The sequence below is a fragment of the Rhincodon typus genome, chromosome 13, assembly GCF_021869965.1.
Source record: "Rhincodon typus isolate 14 chromosome 13, sRhiTyp1.1, whole genome shotgun sequence".
Classification (NCBI taxonomy): Eukaryota; Metazoa; Chordata; class Chondrichthyes; order Orectolobiformes; family Rhincodontidae; genus Rhincodon; species Rhincodon typus.
The window spans coordinates 19,105,653-19,125,034 of record NC_063344.1 but is presented as its reverse complement, the minus strand read 5'-3'; the positions used below and the strand labels follow the sequence as shown (position 1 = coordinate 19,125,034).

General features: G+C 42.8%; 1 protein-coding gene across 1 annotated transcript in view; it reads right to left on the bottom strand.

Annotated features, from left to right (window-relative positions):
- tnika (TRAF2 and NCK interacting kinase a) overlaps positions 1-19,382 on the bottom strand; it is a 206,858-nt gene that overhangs the window by 79,150 nt on the left and 108,326 nt on the right. Inside the window, exons 5-11 of the mRNA XM_048604542.1 lie at positions 15,453-15,543; positions 12,061-12,191; positions 11,325-11,379; positions 11,111-11,189; positions 8,199-8,374; positions 7,016-7,082; positions 6,084-6,291 (exon numbers count right to left, since the gene is read on the bottom strand). Coding sequence (XP_048460499.1) covers positions 6,084-6,291; positions 7,016-7,082; positions 8,199-8,374; positions 11,111-11,189; positions 11,325-11,379; positions 12,061-12,191; positions 15,453-15,543 — 807 coding nt within the window. The remainder of the gene's footprint in view (positions 1-6,083; positions 6,292-7,015; positions 7,083-8,198; positions 8,375-11,110; positions 11,190-11,324; positions 11,380-12,060; positions 12,192-15,452; positions 15,544-19,382) is intronic.

The window sequence follows — 19,382 nt, the reverse complement described above, 5'->3', positions numbered from 1 at the left end:
TCCAGCCTCAGACCTATTTGTGTATCCATTGTTTGCATGGCTAGTCCAGTTCAATTTCTGGTAACTGGTCATTCAAGGATGCATTTGTGAAGGATTCAGCAATTAAAATGTCATTGAATGTCAAGGGTCAATGGATTTTCTTTTATTGGAGATGGTCATTGCCTGGCTCTTGTGTGGTGCAAATGGTATTTGCCACTTATCAGTTGGATTTAATCCAGGTTTTGCATTTAAACATTGACTGCTTCAGTGTCTGAGGAGTTGTGAATAGTGCTAAACATTGTTCAATCATCAGTGAACATTGGGAATTTTGATCTTATGATGGAGGGAAGGTCATTGATGAAGCAGCTGAAGAGGATTGGGCCTTGGACACTACCCTGAGAAACTTCTATAGAAATGTCTTGGGATTTAAATGACTGATCACCAACAAACATTGCCATCTTATTTTGTACTAGGAATGACTCTAGCAAAGAATTTCCCTTAAATTCTCACTGACTAGTTTTGCTTGACTTCTTGATGGCACATTCTGTTGAATGCAGCCTTGATGTCAAGGGCAGTCACTCTCACCTCACCTCTGGAATTCAACTCGTTTGTCCATGTTTAGACCAAGGCTGTAATGAGGTCAGGAGCTGGATGGCCCTAGGAATCTGAACTAAGCATCAGTGAGCACGTTATTCTTGAGTCAGAGCCACTTGATAGCACTGCCAATGATCAATTCCATTAATCTGCTGATGATCAAGAATAGTCTGATCGGGTAGTATGTGGCCAGGTTGGATTTGTCTGCTTTTTGTGGACAGGATGTACCTGGGCAATTTTCCACATTGCTGGGTAGATGCCAGTGTTGTAGTTGTACCAGAACAGCTTGACCAGGGACGTGGCAAGTTTGGAGCACAAGTCATCAGCGCACAATGTTATGAGTAGCCACAGTTTTTGCAGTAAGCAGTGCCTTCAGCCAATGAGATATCACATTGAATGAATCAAATTGGGAACCTCTGGAGGCGGCCAAAATGGATGATTCACTTATCGCTTCTGGCTAACGATTGTTGCAAATACTTCACCTTGTATTTTGCACGGATGTGCTGGGCTCCTCCCTCATTGAAGATAGTGATAGTTTTGAGACTTCCACCTCCAGTGAGTTGTTGAATTGTCCACCACCATAAACTAGATGTGGCGGGACGGCAGATCTAAAATCTGAAGCATTGATTGTGGGGAACGCATAGCCCTATCTACCATTTGCTGCATATGCTATTTGGTGTGCAAGTCATCTTGTTTCATAACTTCACCGGTTAGCATCTCAATTTTAGGTATGTCTAGTGCTGCTTCCGCACTTTTTATTCAACCAGGGATGATCTCTTAGCTTGATGGGAATGGTTGCATTGGGATATGCCGAGCCATGAGGTTATAGATGGTGGTAAAACATAATTTTGATGCTGTGGCCAATTTCTAGTTGCTAGTTCTCTTCAATATCTGTCTCATTTAACATGGTGACAGTGCCACAGAACACAACTGAATGTATCATCAACGTGAAGATGGGACTTTGCCTCCACAAGGAATGTGTGTTGGTTGCTCTTACCAATACTGTAATGGACAGTTGCATCCATGACCTTTAGCTTAGTGAGGATGAGGTCAAGTACATCTTTCCCTCTTCTTACTTCTCTCAACAGCTGCTGCAGGCCTAGTTAGACAGTTCTGTCCTTTAGGATTTGACCTGCTCAGTCAGAAGCAGTGGTTTTGACATTGAAGTCCCTCACCCAGACTATATTCTGTGCCCTTACTACCCTCAGTAACTTTGTCTAAGTGGTATTCATTCTGAAGGAGTACTGATTCATCAGATCAGGATTTTTCCTTGCCTTTGCTTGACCTGATGCATAAGACCCCGTGGGTCCACAGTCAATGTTAAGGACTTCCAGGGCAATTCCTTACTGAGTGCATATGACTATGCCTCAATCTCTGCTGGCTCTGCCCTGTCAGTGGTATTCCCAGGATTGAGAGAGTGTCTGGGACATTCTCTGGTTTATATGATTCCATAAGAAGAAAGTCAATAATATTATAAACTTGTATTCACACACAGTCAAGTAACTCTCCCATCCTAAACCCCAGCCCCACCTCAGCTCTGGGAGGTGAATGGATTCTGGATCAGAAGTTTCAATTCACTGCAACCAATTGATTCACATTAAGGGAGCAGTAGTGTACAGCAGGTCAAATGTCTTGTTCACCATGTCCCAAAAGAAACAACATCCAATGTTTCAACCTAACATGCGGTTTCTCATTCCAACTATGGGAAATCAAATGGGGCAGCTGAGTAGGAGAGCAAGACAGTGCCTCAGACAGCAGTCATTAGAATCATCCCATTTGACGTATTAAGACTCTTTGTAAGAGAATGTGGAATGAATTAACAGGGGAAAGAAGTGCTGATGAAGGCTTAAACAGAACACAGCAGGATTGTAATAGGTCTGTTTAATGGAAATAATTGGCATAATCTACACTGAATGTTGTGTCACTGGCTAAGACCCAGCTAAAATACTGTGTCTATTTCTGCATACCTGCACTTTCAGAAGTCAAAACCTTGGAGAGTTTTACCAAAATTGTCCCAGTGATGAGGTTTTTAATCCTGTGGTGAGATTGCTAAAGCTGGGATTGTTGTCCCTAGAGCAGAGAAGGTTAAAGCGATCAAATAAAATGTACTCAAAGTTGTGAAAAATTCTTAATAAAGGTGGATAGCATCTGTTTCCACTGGCAGAAGGTTCAGTCACCAGACAACAGATTTAAGGTTGTGGACAAAAGAAACTGAGACTTTTTTTTAAAGCATCAAGTTACTGTGATCTGCAATGCACTGTCTGAAAAGAAACTGGACATAAAACTTTCAAAAGGGAATTGGATGTATTTTTAAAAAGGGAAGTTTTTTTATTGGGGTAAGTGGGAGTGAGTAGGATGAATTGGATAACACTTTCAAAATGTCAACGCATAGTAGATGAGCCAAATAGCTTTCCCATGCTGTGCAATCCTCTGAATCTACAACATGAATAGTTAACAACTGTACTATCGTTATATCATCAGAGAATCATGGAATCAAAGTGTTGTTACAGTGCAGAAGCAGGTCATTCAGCCCAGCACGCCTGCACCTACTCTTCAGATGAGTATCATTACATACCAGCATTCTGCTGCTTTCTCCCCATACCCTTGCACATTATTTCCATCCAAATAATCAGTCAGTACCCTCATGTGTTGAGCGTGACGATAGAAGGCAAGTTAGATGAGTTCGTTGGCTGCCTTGTATTTTCTAATAACTTGGATTTAGATGGACCAGAGTCTTTTTCTTTAATCCCATGTCATTGATACAAGGAGGCTTAGAGAAAACTATGAGGACACAAGCTCGTTCACATTGTTTATCCCTGCACATGAACTATGAGCTACCCTTGCATTGGTCATCACTGAGTCAGTTATTCAATCAGTCATACTTGCACCAAAAGCTAGACAGGAAGGAGCTATTCTTCCCCATCCTGCCAGATTCTGAAACAACATTGACATTTAAAACTACCAATCACGTGTCAACATGGAAGGTTACATTTCTGTCAAATGCCCCCTAACTCTGCTACTCTATCATGCGACTTCACAAGTGATGCTGAATTGCTAACCAGTGAGAGGTGGTGTCAAAGGGTAAAACAATAAGAATAGACCAGAAATCAATAAACGGGCCATACCTTGGCTTAAAAAGAAGCCTTATTTGATGAGAAAGAACATAAATTTAATCAACTGGTGACAGGCAAAAGGGCATTCAATGATGTGGAGGAGCTGGGATTACTCTTCCTGAAGCAGAGAGGGTTAAGGGGAAATTTAATTGAGGTGCATAAAGTCATGAGTTGTAAAGTAAAGAAATAAAGTAGTTTTGTTACTGGACAAAGCAGGCCAGAGAATTCCAGCCCAAATGAAAGCACAAACAAAGATGTGCATTTTTCCAGAATAGCATTTTACGCAACCATGAAGCGTCTCAAAGTACATTACAGTCCATAAAGTACTTTTCAAATGTTTCAACATTGCAATGCAGGCAACAGGACAACTGATTTTGCACACAGCAAGCTCCCAATAACAGCAAGAACATAAGCTCTAGGAGCTGGAGTCAGCTATTAAACCTGTCAATGGTGTTTACGATTCAACAGTGTTATGGCTAATCTGATTGTAGCTATAACTCCACTTTCCTGCCCTGTCTCCTGTAATCCTAAACTCCTTTGTTGATCAAAATCTGTCCAACTCTGCCCTGAATACATTCAATGATCCAGCCTCCACTAGTCGCTGGCAAGCAGCAGTGTTATAATGACCAGCTAATTGATTTTTGTGATGCTGATTGGGGGTCAAATATTGTAGGGATAAATATTTGATAGCAGACTGGGGATAACCTTGCCTCCTTTTCCTCAAAATAGTCCAAGGAGATCTTTTCTATACACCAAAGCAATCAGATAAGGTCTCAGTTTAACATCTCATCTGAAATCTAACTAGATACAGAAACAGAAGTTGCTGGAAAAGCTCAGCAGGTCTGGCAGCATCTGTGAAGAGAAATCAGAGTTAATGTTTCGGGTGAAATGTTAACTCATATTTCTCTCCACGGATGCTGCCAGACCTGCTGAGCTTTCCCAGCAACTTCTGTTTTTGTCTCTGATTTACAACATCCGCAGTTCTTTTGGTTTTTATTTCATATCCAACTAGACACAAGTTCATTTCCCACATGGTGCTGGGAAATTTAAACGCAAATAATTAAATAAATCTGAAGTAAATAGTCGGTATCTGTAATAGTGACAATGTAACTCCCAAGTTAACCCAAAAACTTGTCCAGTTGACTAATGACCTTTCAGGAAGGAAATCTGTCATCCTTACCTGGTTGTCATCCTTAACTAGCTGACTTGTGACTCCAGATCCACTGCATTACTGCTAACTCTTAACTGCTCTGTGATAAAGCCTTGTAGCAAGTCACTGAATTGTAACAAGAAACTACCAAAATGGCAATTTTGAAATGGATAATGAATGCTGGCTTTGCCAGCGATGCCCATGTCCTGTGAATCATTTTAAGAAATTAACTGGCAAAAGAATCAGAGAGAGGGGAGGGGAATTCCTTTTTAAAAATACAGCAACTGTGTGATCGGCAACACACTACCCGAAAGGGTGCTGAAAGCAGTTTCATAAGTTACGTCCAGAAAGTAATTGTTTAAACCTTTAAAACGGACCATTTTGCAGGGCAATGGAGGAGGATCAGTTTCCGGATTAATTGGAGAGCTCTTTCAAAGAGCCAGAATAGGTATGATGGGCTGACAGGACTCATTCCAGGCTCTCTGTTTTTGTGTTTTGTATGAAATTAACAGGATAAAAAAAAAGTTACCAGATGTTGGTTGAAGCTGGGCATCAACTGAAAATGTCAAAATGGGGATTGATAGGTTTTGACAGTCAAGGCTATTAATGGTTACCAAATGGCCTAGCTAACGTATAGATCAATCAGGATTCCAACTGAATAGCAATCAAGCAAAACAGGCTAAATAGTCTCTTTCAGTTTTTAAATTGCGACTGAGAAGAGAAAGAATTCTCATTTCTATAAAGACTTTTTCAATGTCATGCATCCAAAAGTCCTTCAATGACTGTATGCAAATTTGCAAAATGTAGTCACTGTTGCAATGTAGGAGATGTGGCTGTCAATTTGAATAACAGCAAGCTCCCACAAACAGCAACATAATAACAGCTGAACAGCGATCTTGGTTGGGGAATGAATATTGACTCCAGGACACAGGGAGAAGAGTCTTCTTCCTTCTCTATAAAACAATGCTGCTGAATCTTTTACGTCCACTGCAAGAAGGTGAACGTGCCCTCTGCATCAAAATGAAAATATGTGGATGGTGGTCAAAAGTGCAGTTGGGCTTGAAACTATGCTGATGCGACCCAAGACCAAAACGTCTACCAGTAGTCTCATAGGCTGCCCCACAGTGCTAGGCCCATACAGGCAGCTTCCTGGAGTCTCCATCCACATCCACAGAAATATGCAAAAAGAACTAGTGCCAGTCACAGACAAGGCTGACTGTTCTTCATCCTACCCCAAACCCTATTACCTCTTCTAGTCTCCGCCGCTGCTCCTTCTGCTCTTCAATGCGTTTCTGCCGCTCAGCCAGCAGTTGGCGCTTGTGCTCCTCGTTTTCCCGCTGCTGCTGCTCCTGGAGCTGTTGCCTCTTGATGGCCTCTGACCGTTCCTTGTTGGCCAATTGCAGTCGCAGAAAGTCTCGGCGAAGGGTAGATTCTCCGGGCAGGTTCACAATGGAGCTGCAGGTGGGGATGGGGTTGGAAGAAATGCAGTTGTTAAATTGTGTACTATCAGGATAGCTGGACAACCTTCAACACCACAGCTGCAGAGGGGAAAGGTATTGGGGTGAGGTCCAAATCCGAGAAGCTACCTCTGAGGCCAATGAGAGAAACCTTCAACAAATTGGTTTCTTTGCACATCACTGTCATATCTGTGTCGAGAAAGAATTTCCTGAACGACCCTAAACTCTTCACAGCCAATAAAACACAGTTGTAATAGAGGAAAGTCAATCACTAATTTATGTACAGTAAACTATCACAAGCAGTGGTGAGGTAAAATGATCAGATCATCTGTTTCAGTGATGTTGATTGAGGAATAAATATTGGCCCCAGGATTTTGAGAACCCCCTTGTCCTTCCGCAAAATAATGGCCACATGTCCGCTGAACAGAGCAGACAGACTCTCAGTCATCTATCTCATCTGAAACATCATGAACAGTGGAGCATTCCCTCATCACTACACAAGGATTACCAGCTTAGATTAAACACTCAAGTCTTTGGCATGGAAATTCAACACAGATTCGGACTCAAACAACAACATTCCCCACTCCATTCCATGGAGACACCAAGGACAAAACAAAATCCAAAAGTCTCCATTTCACTCAGACGACACTGAAGAAAACAAACTGGAAGAAAACAAACTGGAAGAAATAAAGAATCCCTCTGTTAGATTCAAGCTCAGTTACCTCGGCTCTCCGAATTCATGGTCCTCCTCTTCTTCCTCGCTCCCACTGTATTCATATTCTGTCTCATCTGAAGTAATCACAGAAAGGTCATGCGTCATATTAGGTTACAATATTGTACATTTCTGTAACAATTTTAATGTGGGAAAGTGTTCCAAGATGTGTTCCACGCAACATTATCAAGGTCACACACTGAGCCAGATAAGAAGAAATAAGAAATAGTGACCAAAACCTTTGAGACAGAGAGGTTTTAACGAACTGTCTTAAAGGAGAGGGAGGTAGAGAGGAGAGGTAGCTTAAGGAGAGAATTTCAGAGTTTAAGCAGCTGAAGATGTGGCCACCAATGATCACGTCATGAAAATCAAAGGCTTGTAAAATGTCAGAATTGGAAACACTCATATCATGTGGGGCAAACTGGGGGGGTAGAGACTGGAGGATATTACAGACATAGGGAGAATTGTAGGGCCAGGGTTGACAGACACTGGGGGTTTGTTGGGGCTGGAGGAGGTTTGCAGAAATAGGGAGGGCTGTTGGTGCTGGAGGAGCTTACAGTGATACAGAGCAATGTAACTAATTATAGGGCAATAAGACCTAATCAATAATCCAACCAGGCATGCACCTCCGATAAAGGGTATAAAGTAAAATCATTGGTTGGTCTCAGGGCAATGGGTGGTGTAGAGACTTTGTTCAGGGTAAGTCCGTGGTCACTTTCTTGTATAGTTGGTGACACTGTGAAGATGTGAGGCACCAAGAAGAAAGAAGGGAGAAAAGAGCTGTCCTTGTAATGACAGCATGTTGCCCCATCCACATGCCACCACATCATATGTTTTTGCTATGTAACAAGTACGTTATTTTATGGTTTAAACTCTGATTAAACTCAACATATCTGCTGTACTAGGAGCAGTTAATTCTGATTGATTAGATAATTGATATGATCAACAATGTGGGAAAAATACAATGATTTATCAAGACCAGGAATCAGTGAGCCCTGTGGGGACAGGCAAATGTGACTTGGTGTGAGTTAGAATTTGGTCAGCAATTTTCAGATGGGCACATGATTGATGGAGGTGGGAGTTGGGACATTAGTCCAGTCCAGAGAGCATTGTAATAGTCAATAGCTGACGTTCATTAGATGAAGAAAACAGACAACAGTTCTCCTGTCTTCACTGTTGCAAATAGTACTCACCTTTCTCGCCCCTCTTCTTTTTGGTCCGGTCAATGTGGTCCTTGAGTTGGATCCGGACTTGCCTCTCATTGAGCTGGTCCCTGATGAAGGGATGTTTCAGCAGCTGATCTGTTGCTGGCCTCTGACCGTGATTCTTCACCAAGCACCCCTCAATAAAGGACACAAACTTCTTTGACCTGGGGAAGAGTGAAGAAGAATATCAAGGAGGGAAGAGCATCGGGTGGCTTTCAGACTCCAATCAACATGCCACACATCCACACCTTTGAATGCCACCAGATTGGAGTAAATGAAACCCACTTCCCGACCCATTAACTCAGCAGGCAGGTAGTCATCGTTTTTCAATCAAGAAACTAGCCACCATTCTTGTCTTTCAAGGGGCTGATGACCAGATTGTGGCAAGATGAGGCCCTTAAGTGACCATTCATGGACTACTTTAAGGGCCTTAATTGCTTGCAAGTCAGGAAGTTAATTCATGGACCTTCTTACTCAGTACGTAATTACAGAGGTGATTAATTAAAGGCCGAATCTTTGCCTGATGCAACAATATTTATATTATTCCACATAAGAAACTAGGCATGGATAACACGGTATTGAAAGATCCAACACTCAGCTATTGTATGCAATGATTGAATTCACAGGCATGTAAGTGACCAGGCTAGTATTAGACTACTCGATTACCAAAGCAGAGCATGCTTCAAGTGATCCCAGATAAGATGGTGTACTAGAGCTATATATCCTCAGGTCACATTGTATGTTGTGGTGATGATATCATGAGCAGATTGCCTAAAGATACCCACTGAGTCTATTTGAGGTATACTAACATGGGTGGCACAGTGGCTCTGCAATTAGTACTGCTGCCTCACAGCACCAGGGGTCCAGGTTTGATTCCAGCCTCGATTGACAGTCTATGTGAGTTTGTATACTCTCCCTGTTTTGATGTAGGTTTCCTCCCAGTCTAAAAAATGTGCAGGTTAGGTGGATTGGCCATGTTAAGTTGCCCATAGTGTCCAGGGATGTGCAGGCTAGGTGGATTAGCCATGGGAAATGCAGGGTTACAAGGATAGGTGGTGGGGGATGGGATGCTCTTTGATATGGGCTGAATGGCCTGCTTCAACACTGTAGGGATTCTTTGATACTGACTTCAAGACAACACAACACTGGCAAGAAGGGGTGAGTTTATATCTGGGATGAACCACCGAATTATTTTCCCTTCATGCCACCTCCAGGGAGGGGAAAATTGTGCCTTCTGTTTCTGGAGTTAAATGTAGAAAGGCACTTGGATCTGTTAAATGCAAATAGCATTTGACAAGTTTGAGGGATTTTGCTATTTTAAGTGCCTGCTTGCATAGCTTAAAAGAGAATATTGAAAGTGGGAATATGTTGCAAAATTGTGGGCAGATAATTTAAGAGGAAATGTAACACTTGAGTTTGAAAGATTAAGGGGGAATCTGTTTGAGGTCATGAAAATGATAAAAAAAGATTCATTCGGTTGGATGAGGAGAAATGATTCCCTCTGTTGGGAAAACCCGGAAGAAGGAAGTTTAACCTTAAAGTTCAAGCCAAGTCAATCAGGGCTGAAATGAACAAGCCCTTCTTCACACAAGTATAATGGAAATCTGAAACTCATTCTATACTAAGGCTGTGGAGGCTACAGGTCAACTGGAGCGCTTCAGACAGATTTATCTATTTTTGTTGTGTAAGGGTACAAGGAAATGGAGAAAAAGTTGGTACATAAAGCTGCAGTACAGAACAGCAAAATATTGATCCTCTTCTTGCCACCTCCTGGGAGGGAAAATTGTGGTGGCACGGTGGCTCAGTGGTTAGCACTGCTGCCTCACAGTGCCAGGAACCCAGGTTCAATTCCAGCCTTGGATGACTATCTGTGTGGAGTTTGCACATGCTCCCCGTGTCTGTGTGGATTTCCTCCAGGTGCTCCAGTTTCCTCCCACAGTCCAAAGTTGTGCAGTTTAGGTGGATTGCCCGTAGTGTGCAGGCTAGGTGGACCAGCCATGGGAAATGCAGGGTTAAGGGACAGGGTAGGTGGGGGGTGTTGGTGGGTCTGGATGGGATGATCTGTCGTGTGGATTTGATGGGCTGAACCTGCTGCTTCCACACTGTAGGAACTGAATGATTCAGATCTTCACAATCACCGTATAGGAGATGTGACACATGAACAGACCATTCAGCCCAAAAAGTTCATGCTGTCTATGCTCCACTCGAGCCTCCATCCATCTTTCCTCATCTAAAATCCACCATCATATTCTCTCTATTTCCTTCTCCTTCACATAATCATCTAGCTCCTCTTTAAATGATTCTACCACTCACTTCAACCATTACCATTTGAGTTCCACAATCTCACGAATCTCAGTGCAACAAAGCTTCTCCTGAGTTCCCTGTTGGATTTCTTGGTGGCTACCTGGGTATGTTCATCCCAACAACAGGAGACATTCACAAAGTTGCTGGAAAAGCTCAGCAGGTCTGGCAGCATCTGTGAAGGTAAAAACAGAGTTAACGTTTCGGGTCTGGTGACCCTTCCTCAGAACTCTGTTTATTCATTCACAGATGCTGCCAGACCTGCTGAGCTTCTCCAGCAACTTTGTTTTTGCTCCTGATTTACAGCATCCGCAGTTCTTTCGGTTTTTTTTTAAACAGGAAACATTCCCTCTGTATCCACTTGTTCAAAAGCTTTCTTGTTTTAAAGACCCCAAATAGGTCACAATTCCAAATCTTCCCAAGAGAAAAGAGAACAAGCCTGTCTATCCTCTCCTGATAATGTAAAACCACACATTTTCAGACCATTCTCATCCCCTGCATCTGCTCCAGTGGGGATCATTATCCTTTTCGATGATATAATGGCCAGAAATGGAGACGGTACTATATAGTCACTTGGCATCCGGCCTTGCTATACTCACCACTTTTTGGACTTGAGTCGAGGTGGTGGATTCCTCGGGATGAGAAACAAAGCCCTCATTGGGTGCATGTCACACAGAGCTACAGGAGAAAGACAGAGTGTGATTGAGAGAGGAGTTGATACAACCACAGGGGATACAGGCAAAGGTAGAACAAAAAGTAAAAGGGAAAGAACTGAACGATTACCAAAAGGGAAAGGGCTAAACTAAAACTTACGTGGAGCTCCTTCAGCCATTTCCATTGCAGTTATCCCCAAAGACCACAAATCACTCTGTTAGCAAAAGTAGAGGGAATGTTAGAACATTGAGTCAAAAAACAGAAATTGCTGGAAAATCTCAGCAGGGCTGGCAGCATCCTTGAAGAGAAAACAGATTAACGCTTCTGGTCCGGTGACCCTTTCTCAGAACACTGCCAGAAAAGCGAAGAGGTTTAAACAAAAAATAAACCCCTGGCAAATTATTTGATCATGTCATCTCTGGCAGATGGTGGAAGTGAAGGGAGAGACATCGCAGGTCACTCACTTACTCAGTTTTCTGCCCAGAGGCAGGTTCGTTACACAGCAACATAATCTCCAACACAGGTGAAGGGGAGAGGTTTTGAAACCATCCTGGCCAGATTGAGGATCAAGCCCTGTGCTATTGGCAACAAGCTGATCCAGACTAACCACTGAGCAAATGAACCGACCAGTCACGCCAGGAGTCCAAGATGCTGTGGCAGTAGGCACTTTTATCTGTACATTGTAGCCTAGAGCTATGAACAGTCACTTAAAGCTCCAATTTCTTCCAAAAGCTGACCAAGAATCTCTCCGACTCTTGCTGCCTGCCATTGGCGCTGCCTTCTCAATGATCCCCGGAATAAATGTTTAAAATAACAGGGGTGATCAGTCTCTTTGTGGTGTGAGAAAACACTTTGCAGCTGGTTGCAATCTTTAAATAAATAATTCAACACTCACCTTGAAATCATAAGTGGCATCTGGATTCTCATCACAAGCTATCACTTCAGGTGCCATCCAGTAGGGTGTGCCAATGAATGTGTTCCTCCTCCCTACTGTACGGTCAAGCTGCGCACTCACTCCAAAGTCAACTACAGCAAATCAAAACATAGAGAGCATTAATGAATTTCCTTGACTAATCAGGATGTGCCAGTCTCTGCCAGGGTACTGCCTCATTTCCTCTTGCCTGGGTTTACTAGCTCTTCAGCAATGCCCTGGAGAATCAAGGAATTAAAGATTAGGGTAGAGCTTTGAAATAAAAAGGGGGTGATTACTTGCTGGAATTATTACTACAGACCTTCCAAGAGGGAGATAGAGGAACAGGTATGAATGCAACTCACAGAAGGTTCATAGGCAAACAAGTTTATAGTTGCAGGGGATTTCAACTTTGCTAACGTTAACTGGGATTGCCTTAGCGTGAGAGAATAAGACAGGGTGAAATTTTTAAAGTCCATCCAGGACAGGTTTTTTGTGCCAGAATGTAGATACCAGAGATGGGCAGTGCTGGACTTAATCCAAGGGAATGTAGTCGGTCGAGTGGTTGAAGTGTCAGTAGAGAAGCATTTTGGGAATAATGACCATAAACCTGCAAGTTTCAAAGGCATTATGGAAAGCGATACAGATATTACAGAAATTAAGTATCTAAATTGGGGCAGTGCTGATTTCAGTATTAATAGACACGATCTGGCAAACATGGTCTGGGAGCAACTAATTGCAAATAAGTCTATATTTGGAAAGTGGGAGTCTTTTAAAAGTATTTTAGTGAGAATTCAGGGCCAGCATGTTCTTCTAAGATTGAAGGGCAAGGACAGAAAGTCCAGGGGAGCCTGCATGTCAAGTGATAGTGAGAGGTTAATAAAGAAAAAGAAGGAAGCATATGTCAGGCACAGTGCATTAGAAACAGGGAGACCCTTCAAAATTATAGAGAGTTGTTGATAGTGGGAGATTCAGAGATGATAATGCCATTGAATGTCAATGTGAGATTTAGATTTTCACTTCTTGGAGACTGTCATTGCCTGGCAGTTGTGTGGTGTGAATGTTACTTGCCACTTGTCAGCACAAACCTGTATACTATCTAGTTCTTGCTGTATTTGTACATGGACTGCTCCTGTAACTGAGGAGTCATCAGTGAACATCCCCATTTCTTGCCTTATGAAGGGAAGGTCATTGATGAAACAGCTGATGATGTTTTGGCCTATGACACTACCCTGAGGAACTCGGGGTGGCCTGGTGGCTCAGTGATTAGCACTGCTGCCTCAGTGCCAGGAACCCAGGTTCAATTCTAGTCTTGGGTAACTGTGTGTGTGGAGTTTTCACATGCTCCCCCATGTCTGTGTGGGTTTCCTCCAGGTGCTCTCGTTTCCTCCCACAGTCCAAAGATGTGCAGGTTAGGTGGATTGGCTATGCTAAATTGCCCGTAGTGTTCAGGGATGTGCAAGTTAGGTGGATTAGCCATGGGAAATGCAGGGCTACAGGGATAGGGTAGGGGTATGGGACTGGTGTGGTTTTGTTGGGCTGAATGGCCTGTTTCCACACTGTAGGGATTCTATGATCTATGAATTTCTGCAGAGATGTCCTGGACCTGAGATGACTGACCTCCAACAGTCACAACCATCTTCCTATGTGCCAAGTATGCCTCCAACCAGTGGAGAGTTTTTCACCTGATACGTATTGATTCTAGTTTTGCTAGGGCTCATTGATGCCACATTCAATGAAAAGCAACCTTGATGTCAAGGGCTGTCACTCTGACCTCACATCTGGAACTCAGCTCTTTTGTCCATGTTTGAACCAAGACTGTAACGAGGTCAGGAGCTGAAAGGCTGTAGTGGAACGCAAACTGAACAACGGTGAGCAGGTTATTGCTGAGCAAGTGCTGCTTGACAACACCTTCCACCAATTTACTGATAATCAAGGTGGGGCAATTAGCTTGATTAGATTTATCCTGCATTTTGTGTACAGGACATACCCTGGGCAATTTCCACATTGTTGGGTAGATGCCGGTGTTGTATCTGTACTGGGACAGGTTGGCTTCAAGTGTGGCAAGTTCTGCAGCATTAAGAAATATTTAGAGATACTGAATACTGCAAAGCCTATGGTCCCTGACAATGTACTGGCAATAGTACTGAGGACTTGTGGAGACCGTCCTCCTCCAGTGAGTTGTTTGATTATCCACCAACATTCACAACTGAATGTGGCAGGACTGCAGAGCTTAGATGTTGGAAAGAAAAGGATGCCCGTTTGATGGACAGGATTCATCCAGTTGGGTAAGCGAGAGGCTGCTGGTTTTCAATTTGGCCATGACTGCCTGAAGCAGAAATATGCTGAGTGACCACCAGAGGGAGCCGATGCAAGGCAGTGCCATGAGGGGAAAGACCTCAAATGACAAAACTTCCAGGATTACGTCCAATGAGAACTGGCACCCTTGTTCATTTTTTCTGGCTGTATTGTATAAAATTCTAACAGGGATAGATAAGCGAGACGCAATGAAGATCTTTCCCCTGGTTAGGGTGTGAAGAATCAAGGTTCACTGTGTCAGGATTGGCGATAGACTATTTAACGCTGATATGAGGAACTATTTCTTGTCCAGAGGCTGGTTAGCCTGTGGCATTCTCTGTTGTGGAAGGCTACGGAGGCTTGATCACTGAATATATTCAGGAAAGAGATTGATTTTTTTTTCCATATTAAAGGCATCAAGGTGCATGGGGAGAAGTGGGAATGTGGCATTGGAACGAAGGATCAGTCATGACAATATTGAAAAGCAGAGTAGACGCGAAAGGCCAAATAGTCTTCTCCTGCACCTAGTCTCTCTGGTTACTCATCAGAAAGTGGATGATACAATGGTTTTGTCCTTCCGAAATGCCAGATAAAGAGAAAAGCATGGGTCAGGGTTGATCTGAGTTAACTCCACATACAGCTCGAGGGAGCTTCTCCTTACTGACTCGGCTGATCAATCCAGGCCCCTCTGTGGCATCGGGAAGCATAGATTGGTCTCTCCAGACATCACAACAACTTTTGGGAATTCTGAGCCATGAAGAGGACCAATAAGTCGAAAGGTGAAGCCTTGAACAAAAGATTTTTGTTGGGTAATGGCGCAGATTATGTAACCAAGGTGAGCATTGCACAGGGGTAGATATGATCTGACTGAATAGCAGAGAGCAGGCTTAAGTTGGCCGAATGGCCAGATATAATTTGTTGGTTATTACACACTGCAAAAGGGGATTGGTTCCAACAGTCAACAGCCAGACTTAGTCACAAAGAATGGCAGAGTGGGCACCAACTCCTGGTAAATGTAACCCAGGACCAAGCACTTTAGGAGACCAGAGAGTAGTTGGAATAATCAAAGTTGCACTCACCCAACTTGACTTCAGCATTCTCTGTCAACAAGACATTCTGGCCCTTGATATCACGGTGAATGACCTTGTGCTGATGAAGGTGAGTCAGGCCCTGGAATCATAAGATAAAGCAGTCACGGGGCATTCAGCAGCAAGTTCAAGCCTAAGGCAGAGCCAACAGAAGAGGCAATAATTCTCTAATACAAAGCTGCTTTCAGGAAGGGCAACCAGGGACAGGGGAGGGATTGGAAAAAGACCATTTGGCTCACTAATGTCCTCTAGGGAAGGAAATTTGCCAATCTTACCAGGTCTGGCCTACATGTGACTTCAGACCCACAACACTGGGGTTGGCTCCTTTCATCCGAAGTCACTCAGTTATACCAAATCACAAAGATAACGTGGGTTCTGAAGGGCAGCTCCTCACTGCCTTCTCAAGGGCAACTAAAGAGGGGCAATAAATGCAGATGTGGCCAACAATGCTCACAACATGTGAATGAATAGATTTTTTAAATGGCCCAAATGATGAGAGGCTAATGAAACGAAAACAGAAATTGCTGAGAAAACTCAACAGGTCTGGCAGCATCTATGTCAGAACTGAAGAAGACCTGAAACGTTAACTCTGATTTCTCTCTACAGATGCTACCACATCTAATGAGTTTTCCCAGCAATTTCTGTATTTGTTTCTGATTTCCAGCATCTGCAGTTCCTTATTTTCTTTTGGAAACAATTTATTCCATCTATATTTGCCTTTGTGGCTGACAGACATCAAAATTGGAAATGATCTGGATACAGCAGACGAGGTGAAACTGTCCCCATTGACTGAGGGTCAAGAATTAGTTTTAAAGTATTTCCAAAAAAGAAGCAAATGTGAAATGACAAAAAAAACTTTCTCACAGTGAGTAGTCAGGCTCTTGAATGCACTGCCTGAACATGTGGTGGGAGCAGGTTCCAATGAGGCATTCAAGTAGCAATTAGATGGTTATTTAAATAGAAATAATGGGTAGGGTTATGGGAAACGGCAAAAATTGGCACTTAGCCAAAATGTTCAGAGAGCTACTGTGGACATGATGGACCGAATAGCCTCCTTGTGCACTGTAACAGTTCTGAGATTCAGAGGTCACTGATTTAAGGTGATGGCCTAAAGAAGTGACAGTGACATGAGGAAAAGGTTTTTCTTTCTGTTATACAGCAAGTGGTTAGGGTCTGCAGTGCACTAATAAATCAACCGGATAATGATCTGAAGAGGAAAATAATTACAGGCCTACACAAAAAGGAAGGGAGAGTAGGACTAAGTCAGCTGCTTTCAGCAGAGAGCAAACACAAATACGATGGATAGAATGGCCTTTTTGTGTGTTATAATCATTCTATGGGTGTACATAGCATTGTTGAATTGGTCAACATCCCATGGTGCTTCAGAGCAATATAAATGGGAAAAATTTGAGACTGAGTATGCGCATATTAGATCAGGAGAACAAGATCTTGGTCAGAAGTAGATTTTAAGTGTCTGGAAAGAAGGCGCTGTACAGAAGAAAAGTGAGGAACATCCAGAGCCGAGGGCCTGGCAGCTCCAATGATGGAGTGATTGAAACAGATACATGAATTATGAGAATTAAACTTGTGGAGTGAAGTGAGAGGGTTGTGAGGTGGGAGGAGGTTATAGATATAGGGAGGGTGCAAAGGATTCAAACACCAAGGGTGAGAATTTTAGAACTGAGGTACTGCTGGTCCTAATCTCACTGCCTCTCGCAATTTTATAGAATCTGACAATAGGACAGCACAGGAGACTTCATTAAGAAATTCAGTTAGTCTCACTCCCCCATTCTTTCTTCACACCCCTGCAGACTTGTTCAGCTTCAAGTATGTAACCAAAATCCCTTTTCAAAGCTACTATTGAGTTTATATCCAGAATCCTGTCAGTCAGTGCATTCAAAAAACCAACCGTTTGTTGCATAACAATAGCTTTTGTCTCATGGCCCCAACTGTTCCTATTGCCAATCGCCTGAAATCTGTGCTCTCAGGTTATTGGACAATGATTAGGTATTCTGGCTTACTCAAAGACATTAAACACAGTGTTCAGTCATTCTAAACACAGATATTCCTAATAGAGAGCAATCAAACATTTTTTTTTAAATGTCCATTCATGTGACAAGGATGTCACTGTCTTAGGCAGCATTTATGAACCATATCTACTTGCTCAAAGGATGGAGTCAGTCACATTGCGGAGGGTCTGGAGTCGCATGTAGGCCAGACCAGGTAAAAATAGCAGATTTCCTTCCTTAAAGGGAGACAGATTGGATTTTTTTAATTTCATAACACATTAATGCTTACATGGTCACCAATCTGTTTTTAAATTCCAGATTTTTAATCTGCCATATTGAGTTTCAAACCCATGTGCCCAGAACATTGGCCTGTGGTTCTGGATTAGTCCATTATCACAATGCCACTGCCTCCCCTCACATATAACGAATATTAATCAGTGGCACCAATGTGTGATGGAAGTGGGTTTCTTGTGGAAGCGCAGAAGAAACCTAACAAATGGATGGCGTTTCTTGGAATTCACAATAATTAGCTGTAAGACCAAGGCAGGAATGGCTCAGATCTCATAATTCCTCATTTCCCTTTTCCCATCCCAACCCTTTTTTATAAAATTTCTCACTTGGAAGAGTCCACTCCCCACCCACTATATTTCATTTAGCAGGAATGTTGTGCTCATTCAAGGTGGAAATGTCAGTGCTGGGGAAAATTAGTTTTGTTCATTGCGGGAAATTTAAGAGGTTAAAATAAATAACAGCAGAGGCAGGCCATTCAGCCAGTCAATGCTGCTCTGCCGTTCAATGAGATCACGGTCAATATTTGCCATGATCTACTCTGGTTAAGGTATAACATGATTAGACACAGAATAAAATTTCCCATTGCTCTGCCTCAAACCAACATTTCAAATGTTCAGTCTGGTCTGCAAGGCATCCATAAATAAAGGTAGATTTAGGATGGTTTTCTCTCTCCAGGCCTCTACTCACACTAAATTCATGTATCTATCAGATGCTGAGAAGATCAGTGTTTATCTACAGCCTGTGTGACTTTGACATGGGAGGTCTTCCACTTCAGATCAGGGGAGAGGGGATCAGAATATTCCATTAATAGTGAGAAACTAGAAGCTGTAGAGAAGGAAGGGGATTTGAAAGTCCAGATAAAGATCACTAAAAATTAAAGCAAAGCTGCAAAATGTTATCAAAATGATCAATTTCAATTTTCTGTCAATAGGCTTAGAACACAAAGGGGAGAAAGTGATATTTCGGTTGTACAAAGCATTCTTCCAAGCCTATCTGGAAAAACTGTGCTCAGTTATGGGCACAGTCCCTCAGGAAAGTATACCAGACTTTGAGGGCCTGCAGTGCAGATTAATTGGAATGAGAGTGATATTGAGAATGAAGTGCTAAGAGTAAAGTTACATGGGCAGGGACAAGGCACACAGACTTTCTTTGTTTACCCTGGAATTTAGAAAGTCGAGGGTGGTTTAACCAAGATAGATAAAAAGAAACCTCTGGACCCTTAAAATTAAAGCTACGCCAGCCCGCAATGATATCAGGGGGTACTTCTTCACAGAAAGGGTCCCCTCCTCCAACAACCCCCAAGAGGTTGCTGAGGTTGGGAGTCAACTGAAAATTTCAGGACCCAGATTTTCATTGGGTTGGGACTTCAAACGACATGGGCAAAGGTGGGTAGATGGAGTTAAACTGTGAATCAGCAAGAATTTAACCAAGGGGCAGGACAGGCTCCTCCTATTTGGGAGTGCACAGCAATATTGGGGGTTACCACAACAACACAATAAGATTCAGAGATAGTAGGAACTGCCAATGCTGGAGAATCTGAGATAACAAGGTGTAGAGCTGGATGAACACAGCAGGCCAAGCAGCATCAGAGGAGCAGAAAAGCTGACGTTTTGGGTCTGGA